This window comes from Pinus tabuliformis, chromosome 6, assembly GCF_031772625.1.
Source record: "Pinus tabuliformis cultivar Carrire ecotype Pingquan chromosome 6, CPIR1, whole genome shotgun sequence".
Classification (NCBI taxonomy): Eukaryota; Viridiplantae; Streptophyta; class Pinopsida; order Pinales; family Pinaceae; genus Pinus; species Pinus tabuliformis.
This window is the reverse complement of record NC_142292.1, coordinates 1755256572-1755283127: the sequence shown is the minus strand read 5'-3', so window position 1 is coordinate 1755283127 and position 26556 is coordinate 1755256572. Positions and strand designations below refer to the sequence as shown.

General features: G+C 38.8%; 1 protein-coding gene across 2 annotated transcripts in view; it reads left to right on the top strand.

Moving 5' to 3' along the window:
- LOC149265949 (protein SUPPRESSOR OF GENE SILENCING 3 homolog) overlaps window positions 1–22339 on the top strand; it is a 59528-nt gene extending 37189 nt beyond the window's left edge. For both annotated transcript variants that reach the window (XM_089429874.1, XM_089429877.1), the window contains one exon: window positions 21458–22339. In XM_089429874.1, the coding sequence (XP_089286000.1) occupies window positions 21458–21695 (238 nt within the window). In that variant the 3' untranslated portion in view covers window positions 21696–22339. The remainder of the gene's footprint in view (window positions 1–21457) is intronic.
- Window positions 22340–26556: the final 4217 nt, after the last annotated feature.

The following is a 26556-nucleotide window of genomic DNA, read 5'->3' as shown; positions in this document are numbered from 1 at the left end:
TGACCCAAATTACATATTAAAAATTTATTTTTCCTTTTACTTTACAATCGGTCCAAATAGGACTTTGACGCTTTGAATCAACAAAACCTAGAAGCATGAAGAACATGCTTATCTAAATAAAATAATTATTCTTGAGCATGTAACCCATGCTTCAAACAAAAGAAACAAAATAATCTTCTTTTGCATTTTACATAAGTATATAATGACATAATTACAATGGCAATTATGAAGACGAAACCTAGTTACATTTTCCAACCGGTCCCACATACAAGTTAAACCTGTTTCCTTCCATACTTAGAAGATTTTCACAATTTTCTCTAACCTCCACCTAGGCTTGAATCATGCACGATTCTTCCACTTTTTAAGAAAGTAACTTACTTTTTTCCCAAGTCAAGGATTCCAATCCGAAATCTCACATACTCTTACCAGCGCGTTCTGGTCATGGAGACCATCACTTTATTGCACCCACACTGTCAGCAAAACCATGTTGAAGTGAATAGATAATTTATTCCCAGAGGTTATTGGGACAACATTAAAGTTTGGGACATTAATGCACCCATAAATACAAAGGCATGCATCTGAATGCACTTCACAAAACCACAGGGAACTTAACCAATTTTTGAATCACTTGTGCTTATATGCATTCTTTTTAATTTATAACAACCCACCTACACAAAACATATAATTAAAATAATAGCAAAACGAGCTAGCAAACCATACTCATCAATTTAATGAAAGGAACATAGAGATTCATGCTCACACAAACATACAAGAATTCAATCATTCCTCAAGAATTATACAAGAAGCCAACATTCCACTTCATACAGGAACCAATATTCCTCCAACATTGTAACATATTCATAAGATTCAAAAGGCAATTAAACTACACCATAGACATTTATACAACATTCACTGCCACATAAGTCATAAGAAACACTTATCTTATATGGCAATTGAGATTGGGACTATGACTCTCCACCCTGTTGAAAATGTAGTGAGCAAGGTCTTCTAGCTTGCGCCTTAGCCAGTGAAGACCTCAAATTGTCCTCATGAGTTAGACTTCAATTAGGATGAGTCATTTCTAGTTTACTGGAATAATCATCAAGTTAGCATACGTAGAATTGGAGCTTCAATTAAAGAGGAGTCTTCATCAGTTTGACTACAGAACGAGGTGGCAATTACAAGTTCAATTAGAGCGAGTTAGTCTCCGGTGTTGATTGGAGAGTGAAGAAGTTAAGAACTCCGGTGTTGATTGGAGAAAGGACAAGAAGAACTCTCAGTGAACTCGTCAATCAAGAACTCGAGTTCTAAATTTGAACTGGGCCTCCTTGCATGGTCGAATTGAGCCTATAAAGAAGAAGACGAAGGCACAAAGAATTCATTGTTTTGCATACAAAGGTTTTTGTGACAAGACAAAGCTCACGAGTTTGTGAGAGAGCCTTGATTGTGGAGAGCATATGAATTGTTTCCTAAGAAATAGGAGGAACAAGTGCACTAGGATTTAGGAGTTGGTTGTGGGCAGAGAAGGGTTGCCAAGTGCACAAGGAAATAGGGATTTTCCCTATAAAGTAGGAGTTGATCTACACTAGAGAATAGGGGCTCATGTGCGCTAGGAAATAGGGACCTAGTGCGCAAGGATTAAGGAGCCTCTAGTGCGCAAAGATCAAGAAAAAGAAAGCAGGTTTTGCAAAGCAAGTCAAGGAGGCAACAAAGGAACAATTGTGCGTTAGAGGGTTGAGGTCAAGCCGGATCAAGGCCAACCAAGATCAATTGTATCAGTTGAGATTTGAGAGAGAAGCAAAAAACTTTCTCAAAGAGACAGATTGCTTTGTGATATTTCTAAGTGCTCAAGAACAATCAATAAAATAGCCATATCAAGTAAGCAGGTTTTTCCTTGTTGGGTTTCAGTGTGTCAATTTTTGCATGTGTTTTTATATGTGTTTTTATTTCGTTGCTTATGAATTGTTAAGAGACTTTATATCTTGGTGAAAGTAAACTAGATTTCAATTTTCAGATTTCATCTAAGTAGTTACAGAGTTTCATGGAAATTTAACACACCCGACCTGAGACAAGCTACAACCAAGCCTTTCTTGCAACTGTCACCCCCGAGCCAAATTCCAAAGCTTGAGGAGTGCTCAATCAAGTAAAAATAATGCTTCTAGACGAAACAGGGCCTTTAAAGGCTACACCACCTTTACCCACTAGTTGTTCAAGAGTCAAATACAATAACCAGGGTACCACTTCCCTAGGGCCTTCTCAACAGCATCTAGATGTTATACCTTTGAGCTTTTATTTCAGTCAATATCAATTCAGAGTAGTGTTGAAATATCGGTATCGGCAAAATATTGGCGAGGGTCTAGAAAACATCTTATCGGCAATAGCGGCGAAAATATCGGCAAACATAAAAAATGCATAATATATTCATTTTTTCAGATTTCTAAACATATAAAGCAATAACAACATGAACTAAACACATTGGCACATAAATATGAAGAAAGCACTGATATATATGATGTCAAATAGAAATGATACATCAAACTTCAAAGGCAATACCAAATCCTGTTGATCCCTGATAATTGTCCAATCAAGGACTCAAACAAAATAACATCACATATCCTGCTGATCCCTGATAATTGTCCAATCAAGGACTCAAACAAAATAACATCACATATATAAAACTTTAAAAGTATTTCATCATCATGAGTTATAAACTTATATGTAGCAAAAGTTGCAAAACAAATAAAACTAGCAGCTATCTATCTGAGACCATTGGCCTCTCCCTAGCAGCTTTCTTTCTGTCTTGTTCAGCAATTGCTTCAAGAGCTTTTTGTATAACCTCCGCACTAGAAACCATACAAGGCATTACATTTGCATCATGTGCAGGGAGTCTAGCCAGATGGTATTTCAATCGTGTAACCCCTCCTGACATCTTGGTCCCACACAATTTGCATGATATATATGCCCGATTTGCCCCACCAACAGCCTCCCCATACTCCCAAAATGGGTCCAAGGCTTTTGGCATATTTGACATTTGTAGTGAACTAATTCAAACCTAGGGCACAAAAAAACAAAAAATTGGCATTAAACCCCCCAACACAAAAAATAATAAGTAATAACCACCTCATTTTAAAAAAATTACTACATTATTTGCATTTTGCAATGTGAATGAAAAACGGCAATAAGAGGGTGCATAAGAAAGTTGAATAAAAAATGAAGCTCGTTATCCAGATATAGAGAAAACCCTTGCATTGGCTCATGGGCATGAAAATCATAGCAAATGGAAAAAAAACAAAGAAACAAAATGTTGGTAGGCAAAGAGACAAGCAAGCATAACCCTAAATCTATGAAAAAATCATTAACATAGGGATTTTTAAGACCATACCTGTTAATGGAAGAAATGAAATTTGTCTCACTTTTCTTCAATCTTTGATCCACAAAAAAATCTTAGTTGGTGGTGATAATCGTTGTTTGATCCTCAAACTCTCCTTGACAACCACCACAAAACTCTTCCCCTTCCTTCTCCAACACTCAGAAACAGAAATGAAGAAAAAAACGATTTTCCCTTTTTCTAGCCGCGGCATAACATGCCCGGCGATATTTTCTATCTTCTCGCAATATTTTGCCAAGATATCGGCGATATCTCAGAAATATTGTGATATTTTCAGGAGCCAATTTCTCGGCGATATTTCAGCTCGTCGAAAATATTGCGATATTTCCGATATTCGGCGATATATTGTCGATATTATCGTCACTGATTCAGAGGTTCCTTGCAACATAGGGACTCATAAATAAACACTAAGAGAAGACTTCCTTTAAAGCATGGAAAGGTTCATCAATAGACAAGCTACCATGGGAGTATGGAGATCACCCTTCCAGGTAGTTCTTCAATGAGTGCAAGCACCAGTGTTCCAAACCCAAGGCTACACCTGGTGTTTCATCAGCTCTACAAGTACCTGAGTGTCTCTCCCTCCTAGCTAATAGGTTCATCAGTCAACAAACTTCCCAGTGGCTTCATTAGTGCTTAGGAAAGCCACTCTCAATGATTTCCTCAACCTCCAGGCAAGCCACTACTCTGTAAACACTTTTATCTTAACCAGCAAGCCACTCACAGTGGTTTGATCAGTTGCACTGCTACAGAGCGAACTCTTTCTATTAGAGCAAATTTCTCTCCCCCCTTTCTTTTTACCATCGTTTTCTTAAATAATTATCTTTTATGTTTTCTAATTCTATTGTTTGCCCCTTCTGGTTGCATGCAGTCGTGGCACTTCTGGATGCGTCGATATACTTGCATCTTCTGTGTGCATAGAGGCAATTCTCCCTTCATTAACTCCTCCCACTAAAAGGTTGCATCTACCATTTTTGGCTTATGTGGGCACACCTTCTTCATTGCCTCTGCCAGCCAGCGTGGCCATACTTCATTTAATTTTGATTCTCTTTCTACATATTTTTCCAGAGAATTACACATGGTTCCCAACCATTTCTTTTTCGGCCAAATTTATTGTGTTTCTCGTTCATTTAAACCATACAATATGGCATTAATATCAACCAACATTCCTCAAGCAAATTGTACTTCCCCTAACTCTAGATATAGTGTCCCAAATTCTCAGTGATTTTAATTTGACAAAATAGAGATAATATTTGCAATAAGAGGGATTTCGCCAGGGCTGTCACATTATCCCTCACATTAATGAGGTAACTTGTTTACAAATTTTGATATAGTTAGACATTTGACGGTGAGTTTTGTGTGAAGTATTTCTATGCTCCTAACATTAGATATGGTCCACTATGATGCCTTAATGGTTTAACGTCCCAAATGAAGTTAATCTCACTTGATCTTTAGAGGTTTTGTTTAGCAGGTTTCACATTGCAACAAAGTTCCCTTAAGGGATAGCTTGGCTCTTCTTTAGCACCATCCAAGGGGGTACTTTGTGGCTTGCCCCGTTTTGAGAGCATTATCGACCTTGTGGCCCCAATGTTGCCCCATCCAAAGATGAGTGTTGGGCCTTGTGTAGCTTCTACATGATACTACACCTCTTGATGAGTCTCCAAATGTTGAAAATTGAGCTTGAAAACCTGGGTGTTGGACTATTTGATGATGTGCCTAGATGGACCTAGGATCAGGTTGGCCTTGACCTTGTTTGATGAATAATACCTTGTTCCGGAGCCGGATGAGGATGGTTATCATTGAGATGACTTCGGAAGGATAGCAAATCCCTCTTTGATGCCAATGCTTGCCCTTGGAGATGCCACATCACTCTCACACGCTTGAAAAGGTTGATGTGGAGCCTCTCTTGGATGATGTCATGGTGGAGAAGGCACACTTTGAGATGTAGACATGCACTTTGGACCTTTCTTGGAGTGAGGAGCACTCTTGGACCCTTGCCACGATGTCATGGTTGTTGAAATATGTAACTAGGTTTCGTCTTCATAATGACATATGTAATCATGATTTTATGTATTTCATGTAATGAGAAAAATAAATTTATTATTATTGTTTTCGAGGCATGGGTTTCATGCTCAAGGAAATTTATTTTCTAGGTTAAGCTCCCATTATGAGCTTCTAGGCTTGTCATTAAGTCAACAAGTCAAGAAAGTCATTGTCATGTATTGAAGACCCATTTGGGTATGCTACATATTGTAAAAGAAATTTTATTTGAGTCAAACAACCCTCCAAGACCTCGTCATGATGCAATATTCAAGTCGGCCTACACCCATGGACAAGTCGGCCAAATAAGAGCAATTTGACCCAATGAGAAGCCTATATAAAGAAGACCTCGACCTCACTTGGAGAACACACTTCACACACTCAAGTTCGATCACAAGAAAGAAAAGGAGTGCGAAGAAGAAGAGGACGAAGGAGGAAGAGAAAGTCGAGGTTTTGGGATTGTTTTTGGGCGAATTCTCTCCACACATGTGAAGAAATCAGGGCTCCTATTGCAGCAGAAGAAGCCGAGTTGCAGAAGTGAAGTTAGGTCATCAAGCAAAGCTATTTGGAAGTCGAATTCTCTAGGAGAGAGAATCCACCCAAGCAAAGAAGAAAGGAGCAAGAATACACCAACATTTCTCACACGTGCAAGAGTTAGGGTTTTTGCAGAAGAGTATATTGGGCAGATCGAAGTTGCAGAACAATTTGTTGGGCGGGTTGATGTTGTAGGAAGAATCTGTTGGGCAAGTCAAAGTTGCTGAAGAATCTGCTGGGGAGGTCGAAATTGCAAGAGAATTTGTTGGAAGTCAAATTTGTAGAAGTTGATGGAAGCAAGGTTTGACTTGGACTTGGACGGTCTTCGTCAAGGGTCAAAGGTCTTGGAATTTGTTAATTGAAGGTCTATAAGAAGAGAGAATTTTGGTGGGATTTCCTCTCAAGTTGGAGAGGTTTTGGCCCTGGTTGATCGCCTATATCTTGTGTCCTATTGTCTCATTGATTTTACTGTTTGGTAGTTATTTGATGATAAAGAGCACTAATAATAATAAAGTGAAAGAAGAAGCTAATCAAATTAAGTAAAAATATATCACAAGCAGTTATCAAAGTTCGAGAAATCACGTACCATTAGTTGCCCCTAGATTTCTCAACATGGTATCAAAGCTAAGGTGACAAGGCAAGGAAAGGCAACTTATAAAAGGACACTCAAGGACCGAAAAACAAAAGGATCATCAAGAGCTTCAATCATCAAGAACGATCACTCATCTCAAAAGCACCACAAGGACAGAGTCTACATCATCATCTTCAAGGAAGTTACTAAAGAAGACCACAAAGCCCTAGTTCATTCAAAGAAAAGGAGACCTCAAAGACCCTACTTCTGCTCAAAGAAGGAAGGACTACACATTGAAGCATCTTGAAGTCTCTACATACAAGGGAAGCAAGAAGAGGCATTGTCATCATCATTAAAGAATCAAGGAGATTTCCCTCTCTTTGAAGGATCACTTTTGAAGGAAGAGACCTTCATCAAGAAGACATCTTCTATTTTCAACATCATCATCAAAGCATCAAGTGGAAGATATTGTCATCAAGAAGCATCTTCACTTTGCTATCAAAATGACTTCATTTTGCTTGGGTCATCAAACTTTATTGCATGGAAGAAGAGGACAGGTTTGATCCTCATAGAGAATGAATTCGTTGAATATGTTAAGGGTTCAATCACTAAACCTCCAAAGGAAGAAGCTCAAGCTCTAGCAAAGTACATGAAAGGGGAAGTAAGGAGCTCAAAGGATTCTCATAGAATCTATCAAGGATCCCCTCATACCCTATGTATCAAAATTAGAGACATCAAAAGAAATTTACAACACGCTAGTAGAATTGTTCTCCGTAAGTACAGCTGGAGAAGTGATATAATTAAGACAAGAACTCTACAAGATGAAAATATCAAAGGAAGAAGGAATAGCCTCATACTTTATGAGGGTGTCCAAAATAAGAGACCAACTACATGAGTGGGGAGAAATAATGTCTGACAAAGAAATGACCACCATAGTGCTCAATGCACTACTGGAGCAATGGGGCAACTTTACATCAAGCATATATGGAAAGAAGGAAGGTACCCCATTCAGTGAACTTTGGTCACTATGTAAAATTGAATAAACTAGGTTGAAGGCAAAAAGAGATGTAGGATCAAACGAACAAGTTGAAGCATTTGCTGCCATGGATAAGAGAAAGGGAAAGTTTGGTCCTTAGAAAAAGAAGAAGAATATGTCGAAGATCCAATGCTATGGTTGTTATGAATATGGGCACTACAAGAGAGATTTTCCAAAACTCAAGAAGGACAACAACAAAAGAGGAAAGGAAGAAGCTCATATCACCAAGGAAGTGGAAAAACCTGAGAAGAAGAAACCAAAGAAACAGGAAGTGGGAGATCTCTACTATGATTGAGATAATCTCCTTAACTAAGTTCTTTTCAATTTTGTAAATAAATAGTTATCATGGCAGGAATCATTGTAAGCATGATAGGATGCATCATATTAGGAGATGGCATCATACTAGAAGCATACCATTGAAGCAAGAGCTCATAACATCATTAGAAAAGCTTGAAAGGATATCTGAAGTAGAAGTCTACATGGATATAGCAGTCATCATATAAAGAAAGTAGCTCTTGGTAACCTCATGTAGTACATATGATTGAAAGAAAGAAAGTCATCTAGCATAATGGAAGGAACTCATCATACATCATCATCATGAGAAAGGAGCTTCTACCAGATGAGGATAATCTAGATCCTCTATTGGAATCTTCATTAGAAGGTTCACCTCTAGTTGGAAGAAGCAAGTGTCTCATTGATCATTCCACCTTGGAAGGATGATGGTATGGTGACAAAGGAGTGCAACAACTCAAGTTGATTGAGGTACTTTCAATCAAGGAAACGAAGTTGCCATAGGAAGTCTATATTACCAAAAAGAAAAAAGAAAAAGAGGTATGTATGCATATATTTGACAATTTAAATCATGTCATCATATAGTTGCACAAGGCATGGGTAAATGCTTTACCTTGAGAGCATAATCAAGGATCTATTTCATTGAAAATATGCATGAAGGCATGGTTCACATAATGATAAGATGAAATCAACATAATACGTCCTCATATGGAATATGAGGTGGTTGACAATCAAGGTGAAGGAACTATGGATGAAAGTTCCTGAGAAGCAATATGTGAAGGAAGAAAGAAGAGATCATGAAAGATGCAACTATGGTCATGTAAGAAAAGGAAATCAACATCCAGTAACTAGAAGAATTTGACCATAACATTTCCATAGAGAAGCAGACCATGATAAGGTCTGAAAGAAAAGGAAACCCTTGACATATGAAATCTTGGAGATGTGTTTATGAATGTGCAGGATGTTGATGTTGCAAACAAGCAAGATGTCATGATGAGAGGCCATCACGAAAGGTAATTGTGATTTGATGTTCCTTGTTTGATTTTTTAACAACCTCTGGATGGGTTGATACATGGCTACTGAAGGAGGGTTGTAGATGTCACCTACAACTATCATTCATGTAGTTGGATGGAAAGACCCTGAAGGAAACATGACTTGAAAAGAGATAGTTGTATGAGGAAAAAGCCAAATGTGGACTAGAGGATTACTTTCCAACAAGAGAAGGATGACATGACCGATGTGGCTCGTGAAGGAAAGTGATGGGTGGTGGATTCCCTACGAAAAGATGAAGGCTCCATAATGTTAAAAATGAACTTCATGACATCAAAAGGAGCCCCACAAGTAGTTGATAGTCCCATGATCTCCACCCAGAGCAAAAAGCTGCTGGAAGCAAGAACCTGGTTAAGAGGGAGCTTAGACATGTCACTGAATAAGAGGGAGCTTGGGTACATTCCTTTATAGGAATGGGTACATTCCTTTTATAGGAACGGGTACATTCCTTTACAGGAATGGGTATATCCTCCCTAGTTGTGAGGGAGAGATAGACACATCATTTTGTCTTCGCTTTGGGAAGAAAGAGTGGAGGATTGGATAAGCATCTGGCGTCTGAAACTCTTTAAAGATGAGGTAGGGCATCCAAGATACGAGTAGTCGTATAGGACCAATATTCTTTGAGGATTGGGAATCCAAGATAAGAATAGTCCTGGAAGGACATACTCTGTGAACACCCGAGTGGGGTATGTACCTTGAGAGACAATGATGATGGTGTTTTGAAGTCATTGGTCTCGCCAGCATTGTGTTCTGATCCTGTGGAGAGATGGAGTTGTTAGTCAAGGCCTTGCTATGTGACAATGATGGATGATGCGATGTTAAACAGATGGTTACCAATCTGACTCTTCTTATGTGTTAAGTTATGGTATGTTCTATGCTTATAACAGTTTATTTCTTTTTCTTATTATATTCCACAGATTAGCAATCACATGTACATAAAGTAAAGTGCAGATAGAACATTAAACGATCGATAGAAAACAAGCCAAGACAAGAGACACAAGATGTGGTGGCTAGCCAGGGACAAACCCCACAATGTGTGGGGAAACCCTTTGATCAAATCTTCTTTTATCTTTAATAGTTCAACAGAGAGAAATAGTACAATAAATCTGATTCATATCAGCAATAGCAAACCCTAGATCAGCAGCATCAGCATTAGCGGCTTCATTATCAAACTAGGGCAGACGATATCTCACAAACCGACCGTCGGATTGACTTCATTCCACCACCAAAAGTTGCGGCTTCCAGAGGAGGTTCAGATGAACCTACAGCGCAGTTCAGATGAGGAGATCTTCCAGGCCACACAGGTCAATCTTTACTTTTGCAGTTTCAACTTCAGTTTCAGCAGTTTCTGGCTTCAAACTAGGGCAGTCGATATCTTGCAAATCGTTCGTTGGATTGACTTCATTCCACCACCAAAATTTTCGGCTTTCGGAGGAGATCCAGATGGACCTACAGCGCAGTTCCAAAGAGGAGATCTTCTAGGCCACGCAGGTCAATCTTTGGATCTGCAGTTGCAGCTTCAGGTTCAACAACTTCCGGCTTCACATGTGTGAGAGAGAGACCCATTTCTCCGCAGTAGAGAAGAGACTCATTTCTGCGCAGTAGAGAGAGAGAGAGAGATGTGATGAGAAGAGTGAGTGCAAATGAGGAAAAGTCCTCTTATATTTATACACAACGTTGGTGTTTGAATAAATGCGACTGTTGGGTTTCTGAGCCTACATGAGTTGTAGGTCGGCTTGATAATAATTCCATAATCAAAATAAATTCATATCTCCATGAATATTTATCGGAATCGGATGATCTTTATATCAATCCTACACATCTCGACGAAAGGAATCTAATAAAAATATTATCAACCATGAATAAGATGACCCACATGAAGTTTTGCCCTGGTTGCCAATTTTAACACTCCCTCTCAACGAGGGAGAACTTCATCTGCAATTTGTCTATCGGTTATTACTATTCATCCATCAAATGCACTGCCCTGTACAGCCTGACCCTTGCCCTGCTCTGCTCTATTCTGCCTGTTCTGCTTTGTCTTGTTCTGCCCTGTACTGATCAGTACTATTTTGCTCTGTTTTGCTCTGCTCTTGCATTGTTCTGTTCTTCTCTGCTTTTGTCCGAATTATGAAGAAGAAGAAATGATCAAGGATGTATCATACTGACTCAAAGTCAGTCTCAGAGTATGTACCACTGGTCCTAGACCAGTCTCAACCAACCCGAAGTCAGCGTCATAGTGAGTACAACTCCACTGGTCCTAGACCAGTATCATCCTCCACTGACTCAAAGTCAGTCTCAGAGTGCGTACCACTAGTCCCAGACTAGTCTCAGCCGACCCGAAGTCAGCTTCATAGTAAGTCACACTCCTACCACTGGTCCCAAACCAGTATCGCAGTCTTAGAGAGTGTACCACTGGTCCCAGACCAGTCTCAACCGACCCGAAGTCAGCGTCATAGTATGTACCACTGTCACTAGTCCCAGACCAATAAATACTGCACTGACATGAAGTCAGTCTCGGAGTATGTACCACTAGTCCCAGACCAATAAATATTGCACTGACACGAAGTCAGTCTCAGAGTATGTACCACTAGTCCCAGACCGGTCTCAACTAACCCGAAGTTAGCGTCATAGTATGGTACAACTCCTACCACTGGTCCCAGACCAATATCGCAGTCTCAGAGAGTGTACCACTGGTCCCAGACCAGTCTCAACCGACCCGAAGTCAGCATCATAGTATGTACCACTCTCACTGGTCCCAGACCAGTCTCAACCGACCCGAAGTCAACGTCATAGTATGGTACAACTCCTACCACTAGTCCCAGACCAGTATCGCAGTCTTAGAGAGTGTACCACTGGTCCCAGACCAGTCTCAACCAACCCGAAGTCAGCGTCATAGTATGTACCACTCTCACTTGTCCCAGACCAGTACTGCATTGACACGAAGTCAGTCTCGAAGTATGTACCACTGGTCCCAGACCAGTCTCAACTGACCTGAAGTCAGTGTCATAGTATGGTACAACTCCTACCACTGGTCCCAGACCAGTATCATTGATCCCAGATCAATGGAGGTCATCCTAGCGTAGGGAGTACGGTAGATACAAAGATGTGTCCATTGGTACTACTATGGTCCCTAACTTCATTTCCCTGCTCATTGATCAGATGAGAGGTACTTCCCATGAGTCCCAGACTGCATGGGTAGGATGCCTCGACAGGAGAACTAATCAATCCTGTCCTCACAGGAGAACACATCAATCCTGCTACAATCGACATGGAGAACACATCAATCCAGGCCTCACAGGAGAACACATCAATCTTGCTACAATCGCCATGGAGAACACATCAATCCAGGCTTCACAGGAGAACACACCAATCCTACTACACAGGAGAGCGAATCATCATGTTCCACAAGAGAGCGAATCATCTTGTCCCACAAGAGAGCGAGTCATCTTGTTCCAGTGTGCACCACCAGGGGAGGGTGAGTCACCTTGTGGTCGTATGTTGCTCCAGTAAGAACCGCAAGCCCTCAGAGCTCCCAGAGCTCAATGTATGCAACATGCAGGACCCTTGTACAAAGGTTTCTTGACGACTCCAAGTCGTTTAGGAAAATCAAAAATTAGATCTTTCCTCGAGTCTTTAGCAAGGTGTATCGACCTGTACATCATCTTAATGCGATGAAGCCTCCTTGCTCATCGACTCACCATATCCCAGATGATGTCTATCTGCTGGAGCAATCGACGAATACGGGATTCCTCAATAATCGAATCCCACCTCTAGTTGTTACAAAGAATCATAATGGTATGTGTTCAAACAGCTCACTGAAGAGCTTCCCCAACCAGGCAGCTTCATACGAGATCATACTCGTAGATATGTATCTGGTCTCGGTGGTGCTTATGGCAACTGACTTCTGCTTCCTGCTCATCCATTATATCGAAGCAGAATCCAAAGAGAAACAACACTAAAAAGTGCTCCAGTGATCCTCCACACTACCTGCCTAATCAGCATTCGAATAATCATGTAGTTTCATATTTCCGGTAGTGTATCTCAATCCATTAGTAATTGTGCCATGAAGATATCTTAGAAGATTCTTGGCATCAATGCAGTGAGGCTCAACCAAATATGAGCTCACAGTGCTAACTGCAAAACATATGTTCGGATGGAGGTTCACGAAGAGCATCAACGCAAATGAGTTTTTGAAACTCAGAGGCATTTCCCAAATCTGGTCCAATATCACTACCATATAACTTCTAAAAGTTAAGATCCTCAAGGTAGTCACAGGCTTGCAGTCCATCATACCAAATCTTTCCAACATCTTTACCACATATTTTCCTTGAGATAGGAAAATTTCCCTTGGCTTCTGCCATACTTCAAGTCCTTGGTCCTTCATTTCAAATTCAAAAGCCAACTCCCTCTTACATTTGTGAATGAGAGGGTCTGCACCTGTTAGAAAGAGGTCATCCACATACAGCACCAGTATGAGAGGCTTGTCATCTTCAACCTTAAAGTAAAGGTTAGGATCAGCTTCACTCCTAGTGAATCCCAGCTTCATCAAGTAGCTGTCGATCCTTTCATACCATGCTCGGGGTGCTTCCTTCAGCCCATAGAGAGCCTTCTTCAACCTGCATACATGAGATTTTCAATCATAAATTTCAAATCCTTCGGGTTGCTCCACGTAGACCTCTTCTTTGATCGAGTCGTGTAAGAACGCAGTAGCTTCATCAAGTAGCTGTCGATCCTTTCATACCATGCTCGGGGTGCTTCCTTCAGCCCATAGAGAGCCTTCTTCAACCTGCATACATGAGATTTTCAATCATAAATTTCAAATCCTTCGGGTTGCTCCACGTAGACCTCTTCTTTGATCGAGTCGTGTAAGAACGCAGTCTTGACATCCATCTGATGCAGGTTCCATCCTTGTGAAGCAGCAAGGGTTATGATCGAACGGATGGTCATATATCTGGCAACAGGTGCAAATATCACATCATAGTCTATACCTTCCTTCTGGGAGAAACCACGAGCAACAAAACGAGCCTTATACTTTTTCGTACTTCCATCTGCTGCATGCTTTATCTTGTAAAGCCATTTGGAAGTAACAATTGTCTTGTCCTGGGGTCTGGGAACTACTTCCTAGACATCATTCTTCATGATAGACTCATATTCTTCGGTCATAGCATCCTTCCATACTTGATGCTTGACGGCGTTTGAGAATGATGAAGGCTTATTTTGTATGATCGTGCTCATGACAGTCAGGTATCCCTGATACCTATTAGGTTTCTTACTTTCACGAAAGGTTCCTCGGGGTGTAGCATGTCCTTCAGCATCATCAAGTAGCCCCCTAAGCCATGAAGGCCTCTTCCTAGAAGAGGAGGGCTCATGTGGAGGAGGATCAATCGGATCCATGGGTTCTTCTACATCAGGCATTGATTCATCATCCTTTTCTTTCGGTTCCCTGGTGTCGCTTCTTGAGAGCTCCTCAAAGTCAGAAGATTGTTCACCTTACTGAGAGCCATATCTTCATCAAAGGTGACATCATGACTAATTACGACTTCCCTTTGACTGGCTACGTAGCATAGATTCTATAGCCTTTAGTATTTTCACCATAGCCCACGAAAATTCCCTTCTTTCCAGATGCACCCAATTTATTTCTTTTCTCTTTCGCACATGAAAATATACAGGGCTTCCAAAAATTCTAAAATGAGAAACAACAGGTTTCTTACCGGTGAACTTTTCTTCAGGAGTCTTGGAACCCAATGCTTGATGAGGGCATCGATTTTGTACATATATGGCAGTGTTTGTAGTTTCAGCCCATAGAAACTTCGGAAGTCTTTGATCATGTAGCATGGCCCGGACAGCTTCCACAATCGTGCGGTTCTTCCTTCCTGCCACACCATTCTGCTTAGGAGTACGTGGTGTAGTAGTCTCCCTCTTAATGTCGGCCTCAGATATGCCTGAGTGAACCAACTGTAATATATCAGAGGTCTTGCTTTGGCTTGAGGGGAATGGTCCCCTTTTGAGCTTTCCTTCGGCACATCCCGGACATACACCTTCTTTCTCTACTTGGAATTCAGGCATCCCTGTTACCATCTGTCTTACATCGGGTAGAGCTTTGTAATGAAGGTGGGCAAACCTTCGATGCCAAAGTTCGGACTGAAGAGTTGTGTCATAAGACATGACATCTAGCAGACTTCCATCGACCTGATATAATAAATCAACACTAAACCCAAGAGTAAAGGCATCTTTAACATTATTTTTCCATATACGTACCTTGCCATCACTGAAGGTTATCTTGTAGCCTTTGTCTTCCATTGCCGAGATGGACACTAGGTTCTTTTTAAGGTCAGGTGCATTTAATACATCCTAGAATTTCTAGCCTTCTTGAATGGTTGTCCTCTTCCTCGATTCCCAGCTCTCCTCTTACCTTTGCTATTGAATTTGTCATTCTTTTGATTGCCATCAAAGGGATTTTGATCATCGTCCCAATGTGAGTCATTTCTATCAGGGCACTCCCTTGCATAGTGACCTGCTTTATCACACATGTAACATTGTCATTTTCTTTCACCCTTAGGTCCAGCCTTTCCTTTTGATTTAGTCCCGGAATTATTTATTTTCTTAGCATGAGAAGAAAAGGCAGCAGGAGGACCTTTAGGCATGGGCATTTCTTGCTCTTCTTCCCTTGTTTCTTCTTGAATGCATCTAGCCATTAATTCCTCAAAACCAGGAATTACATTATCGCTCTTGAACATGTACCATTCGAATGGTAATCCTCCAAGAGTCGTGAGTGCCATTTCTCTGTCAATAATAGTCTCCCCAATAGATAGGAGATCATTCTTGATCTCAGTGATTCTTAAGAAGTATGCTTGCATACTCTCATCTTTACCCTTCTTGATTTCCCTCAGCTTATTTCTAAGAAACAAAACTTGATTTGCATCATTAACTTTAAATAAACTCACCAGTCTATCGTAGATTTCCTTGGAGGTGTCTAGATCAGAGATGTAGGCCACCAAGTGCTTGTCGATAGAGTCCCGGATGATCTTCTTCGCTTTAATTTCTCTGTTCTTCCATTTGTTCCTGGCAGCAGGAGGTGCATTTGATGGAGGCTCAACAATATTGCCTCTCACATGACCCAACACTCCTTGATCCTCCAAGGTTAGATCGATAGACATCTTCCATCCATGATAGTCAGCTTTCTCACGGAGCTTGTCTTCGGCAGGAAAGAGTGTTGAGGACCCCATCGTTCTTTTAGGATAACCTCGCCAATCTTCTCTTCGGTGATTGCTCTTGCTCTTGCTCGGGCTTTGTCTTCACCTCAGCTTTAATACCATGTTAAGTTATGGTATGTTTTATGCTTATAACAGTTTACTTCTTTTTCTTATTATATTCCACAGATTAGCAATCACATGTACATAAAGTAAAGTGCAGACAGAACATTAAACGATCGACAGAAAACAAGCCAAGACAAGAGACACAAGATGTGGCGGCTAGCCAAGGACAAACCCCACAATGTGTAGGGAAACCCTTTGATCAAATCTTCTTTTATCTTCAATAATTCAGCAGAGAAAAATAGTACAATAAATATGATTCATATCAGTAGTAGCAAACCCTAGATCAGCAGCATCAACATTAGTGGCTTCATTATCAAACTAGGGCAAACGATATCTCACAAACCGACCGTCGGATTGACTTCATTCCACCACCAAAAGTTGCGGCTTCCAGACGAGGTTCAGATGAACCTACAGCGCAGTTCAGATGAGGAGATCTTCCAGGCCACACAGGTCAATCTTTACTTTTGCAGTTTCAACTTCAGTTTCAGCAGTTTCTGGCTTCAAACTAGGGCAGTCGATATCTTGCAAATCGTTCGTCGGATTGACTTCATTCCACCACCAAAATTTTCGGCTTTCGGAGGAGATCCAGATGGACCTACAGCGCAGTTCCAAAGAGGAGATCTTATAGGCCACGCAGGTCAATCTTTGGATCTGCAATTGCAGCTTCAGGTTCAACAACTTCCGGCTTCACATGTGTGAGAGAGAGACCCATTTCTCCGCAGTAGAGAAGAGACTCATTTCTGTGCAGTAGAGAGAGAGAGATGTGATGAGAAGAGTGAGTGCAAATGAGGAAAAGTCCTCTTATATTTATACACAACGTTGGTGTTTGAATAGATGTGACTGTTGGGCTTATGAGCCTACATGAGTTGTAGGTCGGCTTGATAATAATTCCATAATCAAAATAAATTCATATCTCCATGAATACTTATCGGAATCGAATGATCTTTATATCAATCCTACACCTCTCAACGAGAGGAATCTAATAAAAGTATTATCATCCATGAATAAGATGACCCACATGAAGTTTTGCCCTGGTTTCCAATTTTAAAATTATGAGAATTCTTCAGATTGAAAATGTCCAAAGTACCTTGTATGTATTATGAATACCTCCCTAGTTAAAAGGGAGTGTTGAAATATGTAACTAGGTTCGGTCTTCATAATGCCATGTAATCATGATTTTATGTATTTGATAATGAAAAATATATTTATTATTATTGTTCTTGAGGCATGGGTTTCATGCTCAAGGAAATTTATTTTATAGGTCAAGCTCCCATTGTGAGCTTTTAGGGCTTGTCATTGAGTTGACGAGTCAAAAAAGTCATTGCCATGTATTGAAGACCCATTTGGGCATGTTACATATTGTAAAAGAAATTTTATTTGAGTCAAAAGACCCTCCAAGACCTCGTCATGATGCAATATTCAAGTCGGCCTATTCACATGATCAAGTCGGCCTACACTCATGGACAAGTCGGCCTAATAAGAGCAATTTGACCCAATGAGAAGCCTATATAAAGGAGACCTTGACCTCACTTGGAGAATACACTTCACACACTCAAGTTCGATCACAAGAAAGAAAAAGGAGTGTGAAGAAGAAGAGGACAAAGGAGGAAGAGAAAGTCGAGTTTTTGGGATTGTTTCTGGGCTAATACTCTCCACATGTGCAAAGAAATTAGGGCTCCTATTGCAGCAAAAGAAGTCAAGTTGCAGAAGTGAAGTTAGGTCATCAAGCAAAGCTATTTGGAAGTCGAATTCTCTAGGAGAGAGAATCCACCCAAGCGAAGAAGAAAGGAGCAATAATACACCATCACCTCTCACACGTGCAAGAGTTAGGGTTTTTGCAGAAGAATCTACTGGGCAAGTCGAAGTTGCAGAAGAATCTGCTGGGCAGGTCGAAGTTGCAAAAGAATCTGCTGGGCAGGTCGAAGTTGCAAAAGAATTTGTTGGGCAGGTCGAAATTGCAAGAGAAGCTCCTGGAAGTCAAATTTGCAAAAGTTGTTGGAAGCAACGCTTGACTTGGTCTTGGAGGGTCTTGCTCAAGGGTTAAAGGTCTTGGAATTTGTCAATTGAAGATCTATAAGAAGAGAGAATTTTGGTGGGTTTTTCTCTCAAGTTGGAGAGGATTTGGCCTTGGTTGATTGCCTATATCTTGTGTCCTGTTGTCTCATTGGTTTTACTGTTTGGTAGTTACTTGATGATAAAGAACACTAATAATAATCAAGTGAAAAAGGAAGGTAATTAAGTTTAAGTAAAAACATATCACAAGCAGTTATCAAAGTTTGAGAAATCACATATCATTAGTTGCCCCCTAGATTTCTCAACAATGGTGGACATCACTTTTCTCCCACACATATGGGTTATTTTTGCAATTTGTTATGTTTTAGAGCTATTTCAAGGTTGACTTGTGACCTTTGACTTAGTTGAATTCTCGCGGAAACTTTTTTACTTTTGTTTGTAAAATTTTGAGGCAACAAGATTTTGAGGCAACAAGCCACTAATTGATTTATTCTTGGAGTTTATTCTTTCTTGAAGATTTTCTTTAGACTTGGATAGCTGGAAGATTATTTCATGCCACATGTTTCATTCATTCATGTGCCTTATCCGTAGCTTGATATAGTGACCTGCCTTTTATATTACAAGGTGTGTGTGGATATATTTCGGAATTATTACAACATGCAGCTATTACTGGAGAAGAGGATTGATATACTTGGAGAGCTTATTCTTATCTCCTTTTGCTCTCCTTCTATCATTCTTATTCTATATATTGTACTAGGAAAGGAGAAGAGGGGTTCAACTTTCTTCTATAAAATCTTGAGTGCTTAAAGTTGTGCTTTCCCCTTCTTCATTTATTACTCCTAGAGATACTGAGATTGATTGCTAGCATGGAGTACTTGTGGTGGTGGATTGGTTGTGCTGGATTGTGACTAGCACTGTGCCATTTAGCAAAGCTGGTTTGTACCTTGGAGCGTTGCTATCCAAATTTGTCAGCACTTTGTTCAATCTACAACTTTTGATAGTGACGACACAAATTTTCTTGGTGATCACTATAGATTTGTGAAACTTCTATTCCAGTAAGCTTTCACTTGTCTTTAATCTTGTGCTTAATAGGATTTGTGCGATAGACTTTGGATTGTCTTCTGCACTATTCCTTTTATCTTTTTCCTATTTCCATTGACCCCATTAAATGCAACTGGTTTATTGAATCTTGGCTCTTGATTTCTCATTTAAAGCAAACTTACACATTAAAACATTGAATAACGTTCATCTTAGGCACATTTAAGTAGAAATTCATATCATTTTCATTCTGTCTTAAGTTGCAGCGAGCTTAGCTTGCTGTAATTTTCATTTTGTAGCAGAAACAAAGAGAAAGTTACGTTTTTATTGGTTTCTGTGCCTTAAAATCTCAAAAGAATAAAAAAACACTCAAAATGCTTATAAAAAAGCCTTTAATTCATTAAAAAAGTCCTAATTTGTCATTGTTCTTTCTATCTTTGCATCTAGATAAGCGTGTTTGTGTCACATTATTGCATTGGGTTTCATTCCCAGCTTCATCTTAATGTTCCACATAGAATTTCATGTGCTTTTAGCTTTAAAACAATCAATTTACAGCTTTCTGTAAATTCTGTTCCGTAAACTTATTAGTGCATTTTCAAAGCGTAATAGCATTAAAATTTGTCCTTTGAATCATAGATAAATATTGCATCATTTTCTGTGAGAAATTTCAAGGATTTAATCATTTATTACTTGTTTTTTCCATTTCTACGCACAGATTTGTTCAGGGCAGTAAGTTGTAAGTTTGATTTAAGTGTCCCCCATCTGAGGATTCCCCCTATTGTTAACAAGCACTAACCCAGAATGGAGGGAAAGAATACATAGTGTCAGTGTCCTATTTCCACTTACCTTGGAACTGGACAGTTTCAAGCAATAATAGGTATGAACCCTGGGTCATCCATATGTATTCTATTAGTAATAGTGAAAATCCCTTATAATGGAAAGTGAATATAAATAGGAATAGTTGCAAAATCATATCCAGGCATTTCATTCATTATCTTTAATGTGGAGGGGAATGTGGGTCTGGGGTGTCATCCTTGTTCTGGAGAATAACAAGACTTTGGTAGTTGTCCTATCTTGTCCATATCCTTGTTAATAGTTCTTGCTTCAATATGTAGGGGGTGGGCAGTATCCAAGATATTTCTAACCCCTAGAATAAATTAGAAGGCCACACTCTGGCTCCAGAAGAAAAAACTGGAGAAGAAAGATGCTATAATTTTAGATCCTGGTTTCAATCCACACGCTGCAGGGTGAGTTGTAGAATATTGCATCACTCTTTGTGATACCACTAAAATGAACTGCGTCATTCCACACTACATTTCAGGTATGAGATAACCTTGTCTTTTTCTTCCTTCTTCCTCAGTTTTTCTTCTCTCTTCTTCCTCAAATACGGCATGAAGCCTGGACCATTGGTCAATGGTTAATTGACATAGATTCTGTTAGGAGTTGTGGAAACCCCTTCTAATGGAAAGTGGATGTGAGGTGGAATAGTCTCAACATCCTATCCAAACATGTCTTGATTTGCCCCTTCTAGAAAATAAGATCGAAAGTTGGTAGCTTCCTTGTATTGCCCATATCCTCAACAATACCTCTAGTTTCAAATGTAGGGATTGGTAAGTGGCTAAGATATTTCTAATCCAAATCGGAAGGCTGCATTCTGCGCCCAGAAGACAAAGTTGGAGAAGGAAGATGTTACAATCCTAGATTCGGTGGAATCCACACACTGCTGTGTGAGTTGTAGATTATTGCATCACTGTCTGTGCTATCACTAAAATAAACTGCCCCGTTCCACACTCCACATTTCAAATATGACATAGCCTGCTTTCTTCTTCGTCCTCAGTTGTTTTGTTCAACAGACTAGGATTTTGGTCTAGTAAGGTTGGATTTTTGAGTAATTCTTCAGTACTGTGTATGTGTGAAAGCCTAAAGGAAAATAACCAACTCTTGTTTGAACTCCGTACATGAAGATTCATCAAAGTTTAGATATAAGTTTATTCCACTACTATTTTGAGGAAAGGTTAATCATTATTGTCACGGAATTTGACACTACTTGCAAGCTTTTCAGTTCATCAGTCATAGGAGGCTTTGCAACATAATAAAGTATGCGCTTGTGCAATATTCTCTGTTTGCACACTCTTCTTGTCTGTCTCTGAAGCATTGTTTGTGATCTTGGTGTCTTATTGCAGAAATGATGAAGAGATTGCAAAAAGAAGAATGATAGTCGAAACCAATTTCAAATATTCTGAAGAATATGAACAACAGAGGCAAGAACTTATTAAAATGCATGACAAGAGGAGAAGAGAAATCAAAGAAAGACAATTACAGGAAGAAATGGCCTTGGAGAAGGAATTGGAAAGTGAAAGGATTGAACTCCTAGAAAAGTATTACAAGAGAAGGCAAGAAGCAGACTGCATTGCAGTTTAATTGCAAAGGTCGAACAATTTCGAACTATTGTCTACTTTTATGCATCTTTTAAAAATCTGCCCACGCGGGGCAAGCAAACTTCTATAGTCATATATTATTTGTTTGGATATTGCGACCATGTGACCAAGTCAAATTGGGATACTACCATAAGATCATTCAAGTGTCTAGATTCAGCTTTTGTGTAGGACTTTAACATTATCAGCATATGCATTGACATCGAGGTTTATAATGAAATTTGCGTTTTCATAAGAATGCTAGTTCATCTTCAGTGTAGGAGTATCCTTCTGGATATATAAACATTTAAATGCTATGGAGACGGTCAGGTCGCTACAGTTAGAATGAAAATGTGTATGCTAACAAATGAACTCTACAAATTGTCTCTTTAAGAACTCAGATATTTGAATACTGGAAACATTGAAGAAATTACAATGAAACTGGACTGTATTCTTAATTTTGTTTGATCAGCCAAAGGAACTATTTACTCTTTCACTCTACCTTGTCATTTATAGGAGCCATTTATGTAGCAAATATGAGACTTTTGGGTTTGAAACATGACCAAAAGATCAAATACTATAGTATGTGAGTAACATTTTTCTACTTGCTAGAGGCCAAGTTCAGGCCTAATAGCTTGATAGAGACTAAATAAGTTCAGAGACTTGTTATGTTTGGAGAATTATTTAAATCTAAACTGTTGGCATTCAAATTTTATTTTTTCATGCAAATTGACATTACCTCTTCTTCGGAGTTGATTGCCTTTTCCCTCGTGCAAAAGCTTGCCCTCGCATGTCCTGCCCAGAGGTCTTTAGTTTTACCTTTACAGTAATAAGAAAACCTTTGAAAGGCACAGGGGAACCAAAAAAAAAAAATTGAACCGTCATCCTCTACCCGAATAAAGTTGTGTTCGCTGCTGTCATCGAATAAACTGTTTTGCAAGCAGTCCGTCCTGACATTTTGCCTCCTCTTTCCATGCCCACTGCGACTCTCAGGTTTGCAGGGCTTCACATTATTTAGAAATAATAGGATAAACGCTCTCCTGGCCACGTAGCCCTGACCCTCGACTCGACTGACAATGGATAATGCATACGAGAATGGCTTCGGGGGATGTTGGCAGGAAGCCAAAGACGAGTCGTAAATGATCCATTCGCGCCGATCGAAAGCATGAGCCAGCAAGTTATGAATAACGGTAATGATGGAATGGAAGACGTGCTTTGTTAAATTTGTGAAAATTGCTAATGTAATATATGTGTGTTTTAGATGGTGTATAGTAATTTTCAGAATGTTTATTTAGTTAGGCACTGTGGTGCGGAATTATTTGTATATCTCAGCGTTTGCACCATGAACAATAGCATTCAAGTTATTTCTTTGGTAGTTTAGTGCCTCCTTTTATTGCTATCTACCTTTTGCGCCTTAGAAAGTTTTGAATGTTATTTTTTTTTATAAAACGAATGATTAGGTCATTAGGCATCGTCTTTTCAAAATAGAGTTCTCATAAATTTCCTTCTTTAAATTATGAATGGTCTAGGTTTAATATTGTGAATATGTTTCCTTTTATATAGAATGTAAAGGATGAAATCAAGGGTCTCTAAATTATTATTATTTTGTAAAGGATGAAATCAAGGGTCTCTAAATTATTATTATTTTGTTTTTGTTTTTGGTTCTATAGTAAGTATTTTGATGGTTATAGACATTTTTTGGCTATTTAATTTATATGGCTCTACTAGTTGTAACCTATTTGAAACACTCTTCTTCTTCTCTTCTTTTCTTTTTTATATGTTGAAGACGTGTGCCTTACACACTTTTGCATGTTATTTTGAATTTTGTTAGAATTTTGTTAGAATGTTTAAGGTGTTGATTGTAATATAGTCAATATTTATATTTTTATGTTTATGTCGAGGATATGGAGTAATTTTGAAATTATCAAATTTCACTTTAATTTATTTATGTGATATTATGTTTTTGATTTATTTGTTTTAATGTTTTTTTCACTATCTTACTAATAATCAATTAATATATAAGCTCTATAAAACAGGTTTATGCAAATATAATGACAACTATTCAATGAACAATGATACCATAATGTGATACCATAATGTATAGGTGTTGATTTAAACATAGAAATATAACAATCTAAAACTTATTTAATTCATAACATAAATCATAATAATTTAGCAATTACATGAATAAATTAAGAGCACTTATATATTTGAAAATTATCCACTAATTCATTGTAGAGTAATGACATTCCTCCCGATCATAGGTTCTCTATTGTATATAATTTCTCTACAACAAAGTCACAAGAAAATTTACTTATGGTTGGCTCTAAGTCTATTTGCACTATTCAATTTCCAAGTTTACAGTTAATTTTTTCCTTACATCAATCTCAATTAATAGACCTCTTTCCCCATTAACTTGCAGAATTTGAAGGAATGGGATCCCCTTCTCTACTAAGCAATCCCTTGGGTTATCTCACTTCTCTCTGAGACTTTAATGCATATTGGCAAGGAAATCTTGTTTTTGAGAGTGTAAAGATCCCTTAGTTCTTTTCAAGAAAGAAAAAACAAACTTGCCTTCGTTATAAAAGAAGTTACATTACATTTGCATAGATTTTTCTTATGTTTTTCCCTATTCGCATTCAAAATGATACTGCCTCTCATTGTCCTTAGGCTCGCAATAATTTCATTACAACAAGCCATTAGTAGTTTGTTTAGAAGGACTCTTGATTTTTCTAACCAAATGATAGTTTGCATTTCCCTTTGCATGTGTATCATGTATCATGAGAAGCCCAAGATTCACCTTTTTATCTCCCAAGCCCATGTATGTCCTTCTTGTAGTTAACCCAAAATCTTAAGATAAAATAAAGCATGGAATAATAATAATAAGAGTTAATAATCAAAGGTTCCAAGGCGTATATTATATTACTATTCAAGGTCTTAACTCCTTAACCTTGTTATAAGACCCTTGCATTCCCCACTTCTAAAATCACAGTCCTCGAACCTTGCCCTTCCTCTTCTATAGTTTTTGATGCATTTATATTAACATTCAATATCGAGTTGCATATTGCAATTTTTTATCCTTTAGTCTTTCATCATATACAATTACATCATTAGTTTAAGGATCAAAACTAAGGTATTATATTCCCCTCCCTTTAGATTTTGCATCATCCTTGGTGCACATCATAACAACAGTTTTTACATCAGTTTTTTTCAAATAAATGTGGATATTATACCTCCCACATAGTGTCCTCCAATGTACGTTCCTTCTTTATGGTTGTAGTGGGTCCATTAGAACATTACATGCTTGATGGATCTATCCCTTAGCGTAGTGATATTCCTATCTAGTATACATATTAGTTGTACTTGGAATTCTCCATCTATATCAAAGCTCAATCAATGACATAGGTAGGATCATGCACATACTTTTCAACAATGACACATGAAGCACTATATGAAATTTTATGTTATTCAAGTATGTATGCAACAAGCCCTAACATGTTGAATATCTCAAATGCACCACGATATCTTATCGTTAGGTCTCCAATTGAATGGAATTTTGCTATGGTTTCACTTTTAGCACTTACTTTCTAATTTTTAAATTCCCTTGGTGTTATGTTTTCCCCAAGGAAAAAATGCATTTTTCATTAATGAGTTGAAAATTACATGTTGTAGATGCTTGTAAGCATATTTTATAAGGGTGGCAATGCCACTGTCTAAGTGATGCTATCAGTAAATATACTATCCCAGTTTGGGAGACTATTAAAATTTACATATGATATGTCTCTCAAATATAATTATGTACATAAATAATAGAGAAAATTATGTTCACAATCATAAGTCGTGAAAAAAACATATAATCAGGGTCTGTCGGCCCCATTCTGCTACTGGTCATCATATGGTCGATGAAAATATCTGTAGAATTCCTGCTCTGTCTGCTCCAAGATCATCTAGAGCCCCTATGGCTGGTGCGTGGCTTCCTTGGATAATCTGTCAGAAACCTGGTTGTGTTCCCTGTATATATGATGACAAGAGATATAATCAAATTGAGATTTTAGAAGCATAGTCTCATCCAAAATGTTCTGGAGTGTGTGCACGTGACATGCAGATTGTTGGTTAAACCAATTTATGATAAGTTTGGAATCGCCAAAAATTTGTATGCGACGACATCCCTTCTCAAGTGAAAAATATATTAAATGACGGAGTGTAATGAGTTCAACAAAATTATTTGTTCCATCCCCCAGTCCCATATGTATCTTATAGGAATGATTTTCAGTGATATGTAGTAATACACCCCCACCACAACCATGTAGTTATGCAGAACCATCAAAATATGCCCATGGAATATGCTTGTCGATAATCTCAGCAGTTATATTGCGGGTTGTGTGAGGGCGGTCTTCCTCCGGAATGTTGTGATAAATAGAGATGAGATGTGTTGTAGCATGTGGCCAGCGTGGGGTAATACCAGAAAAGATAAGTTTATTTCTTTGTAGCCAAATACACCAGCAAATCAGGAGAGGGAGGTTCCTAATCCTAGGAGAGTGTGTTGCAGACCACCATGATTGCCATGCTTCCAATATATTAGCTCCTTGCCATCTATAGTGAAGGTGTAGATTTGTAAGTACATCGTGCCAAAATGTTATAGTAATAGGGCATGAAAGAAATAAATGATCAATAGATTTTGATGCATGTTTGCAGAGTATACACCAGGTTGGTCCATGATATGATCACTTTTGTAAATTGTCCCCTGTGGGTGCTTTGTTGCGGAGTATACACCACATAAATAGTTTAGCTCTGGGAGGCGCCTTCAATTTCCAGAGTGCACGCCACCACCAATCAGAAACAAGGGGTTTGTGATCAGAGTAGATGAG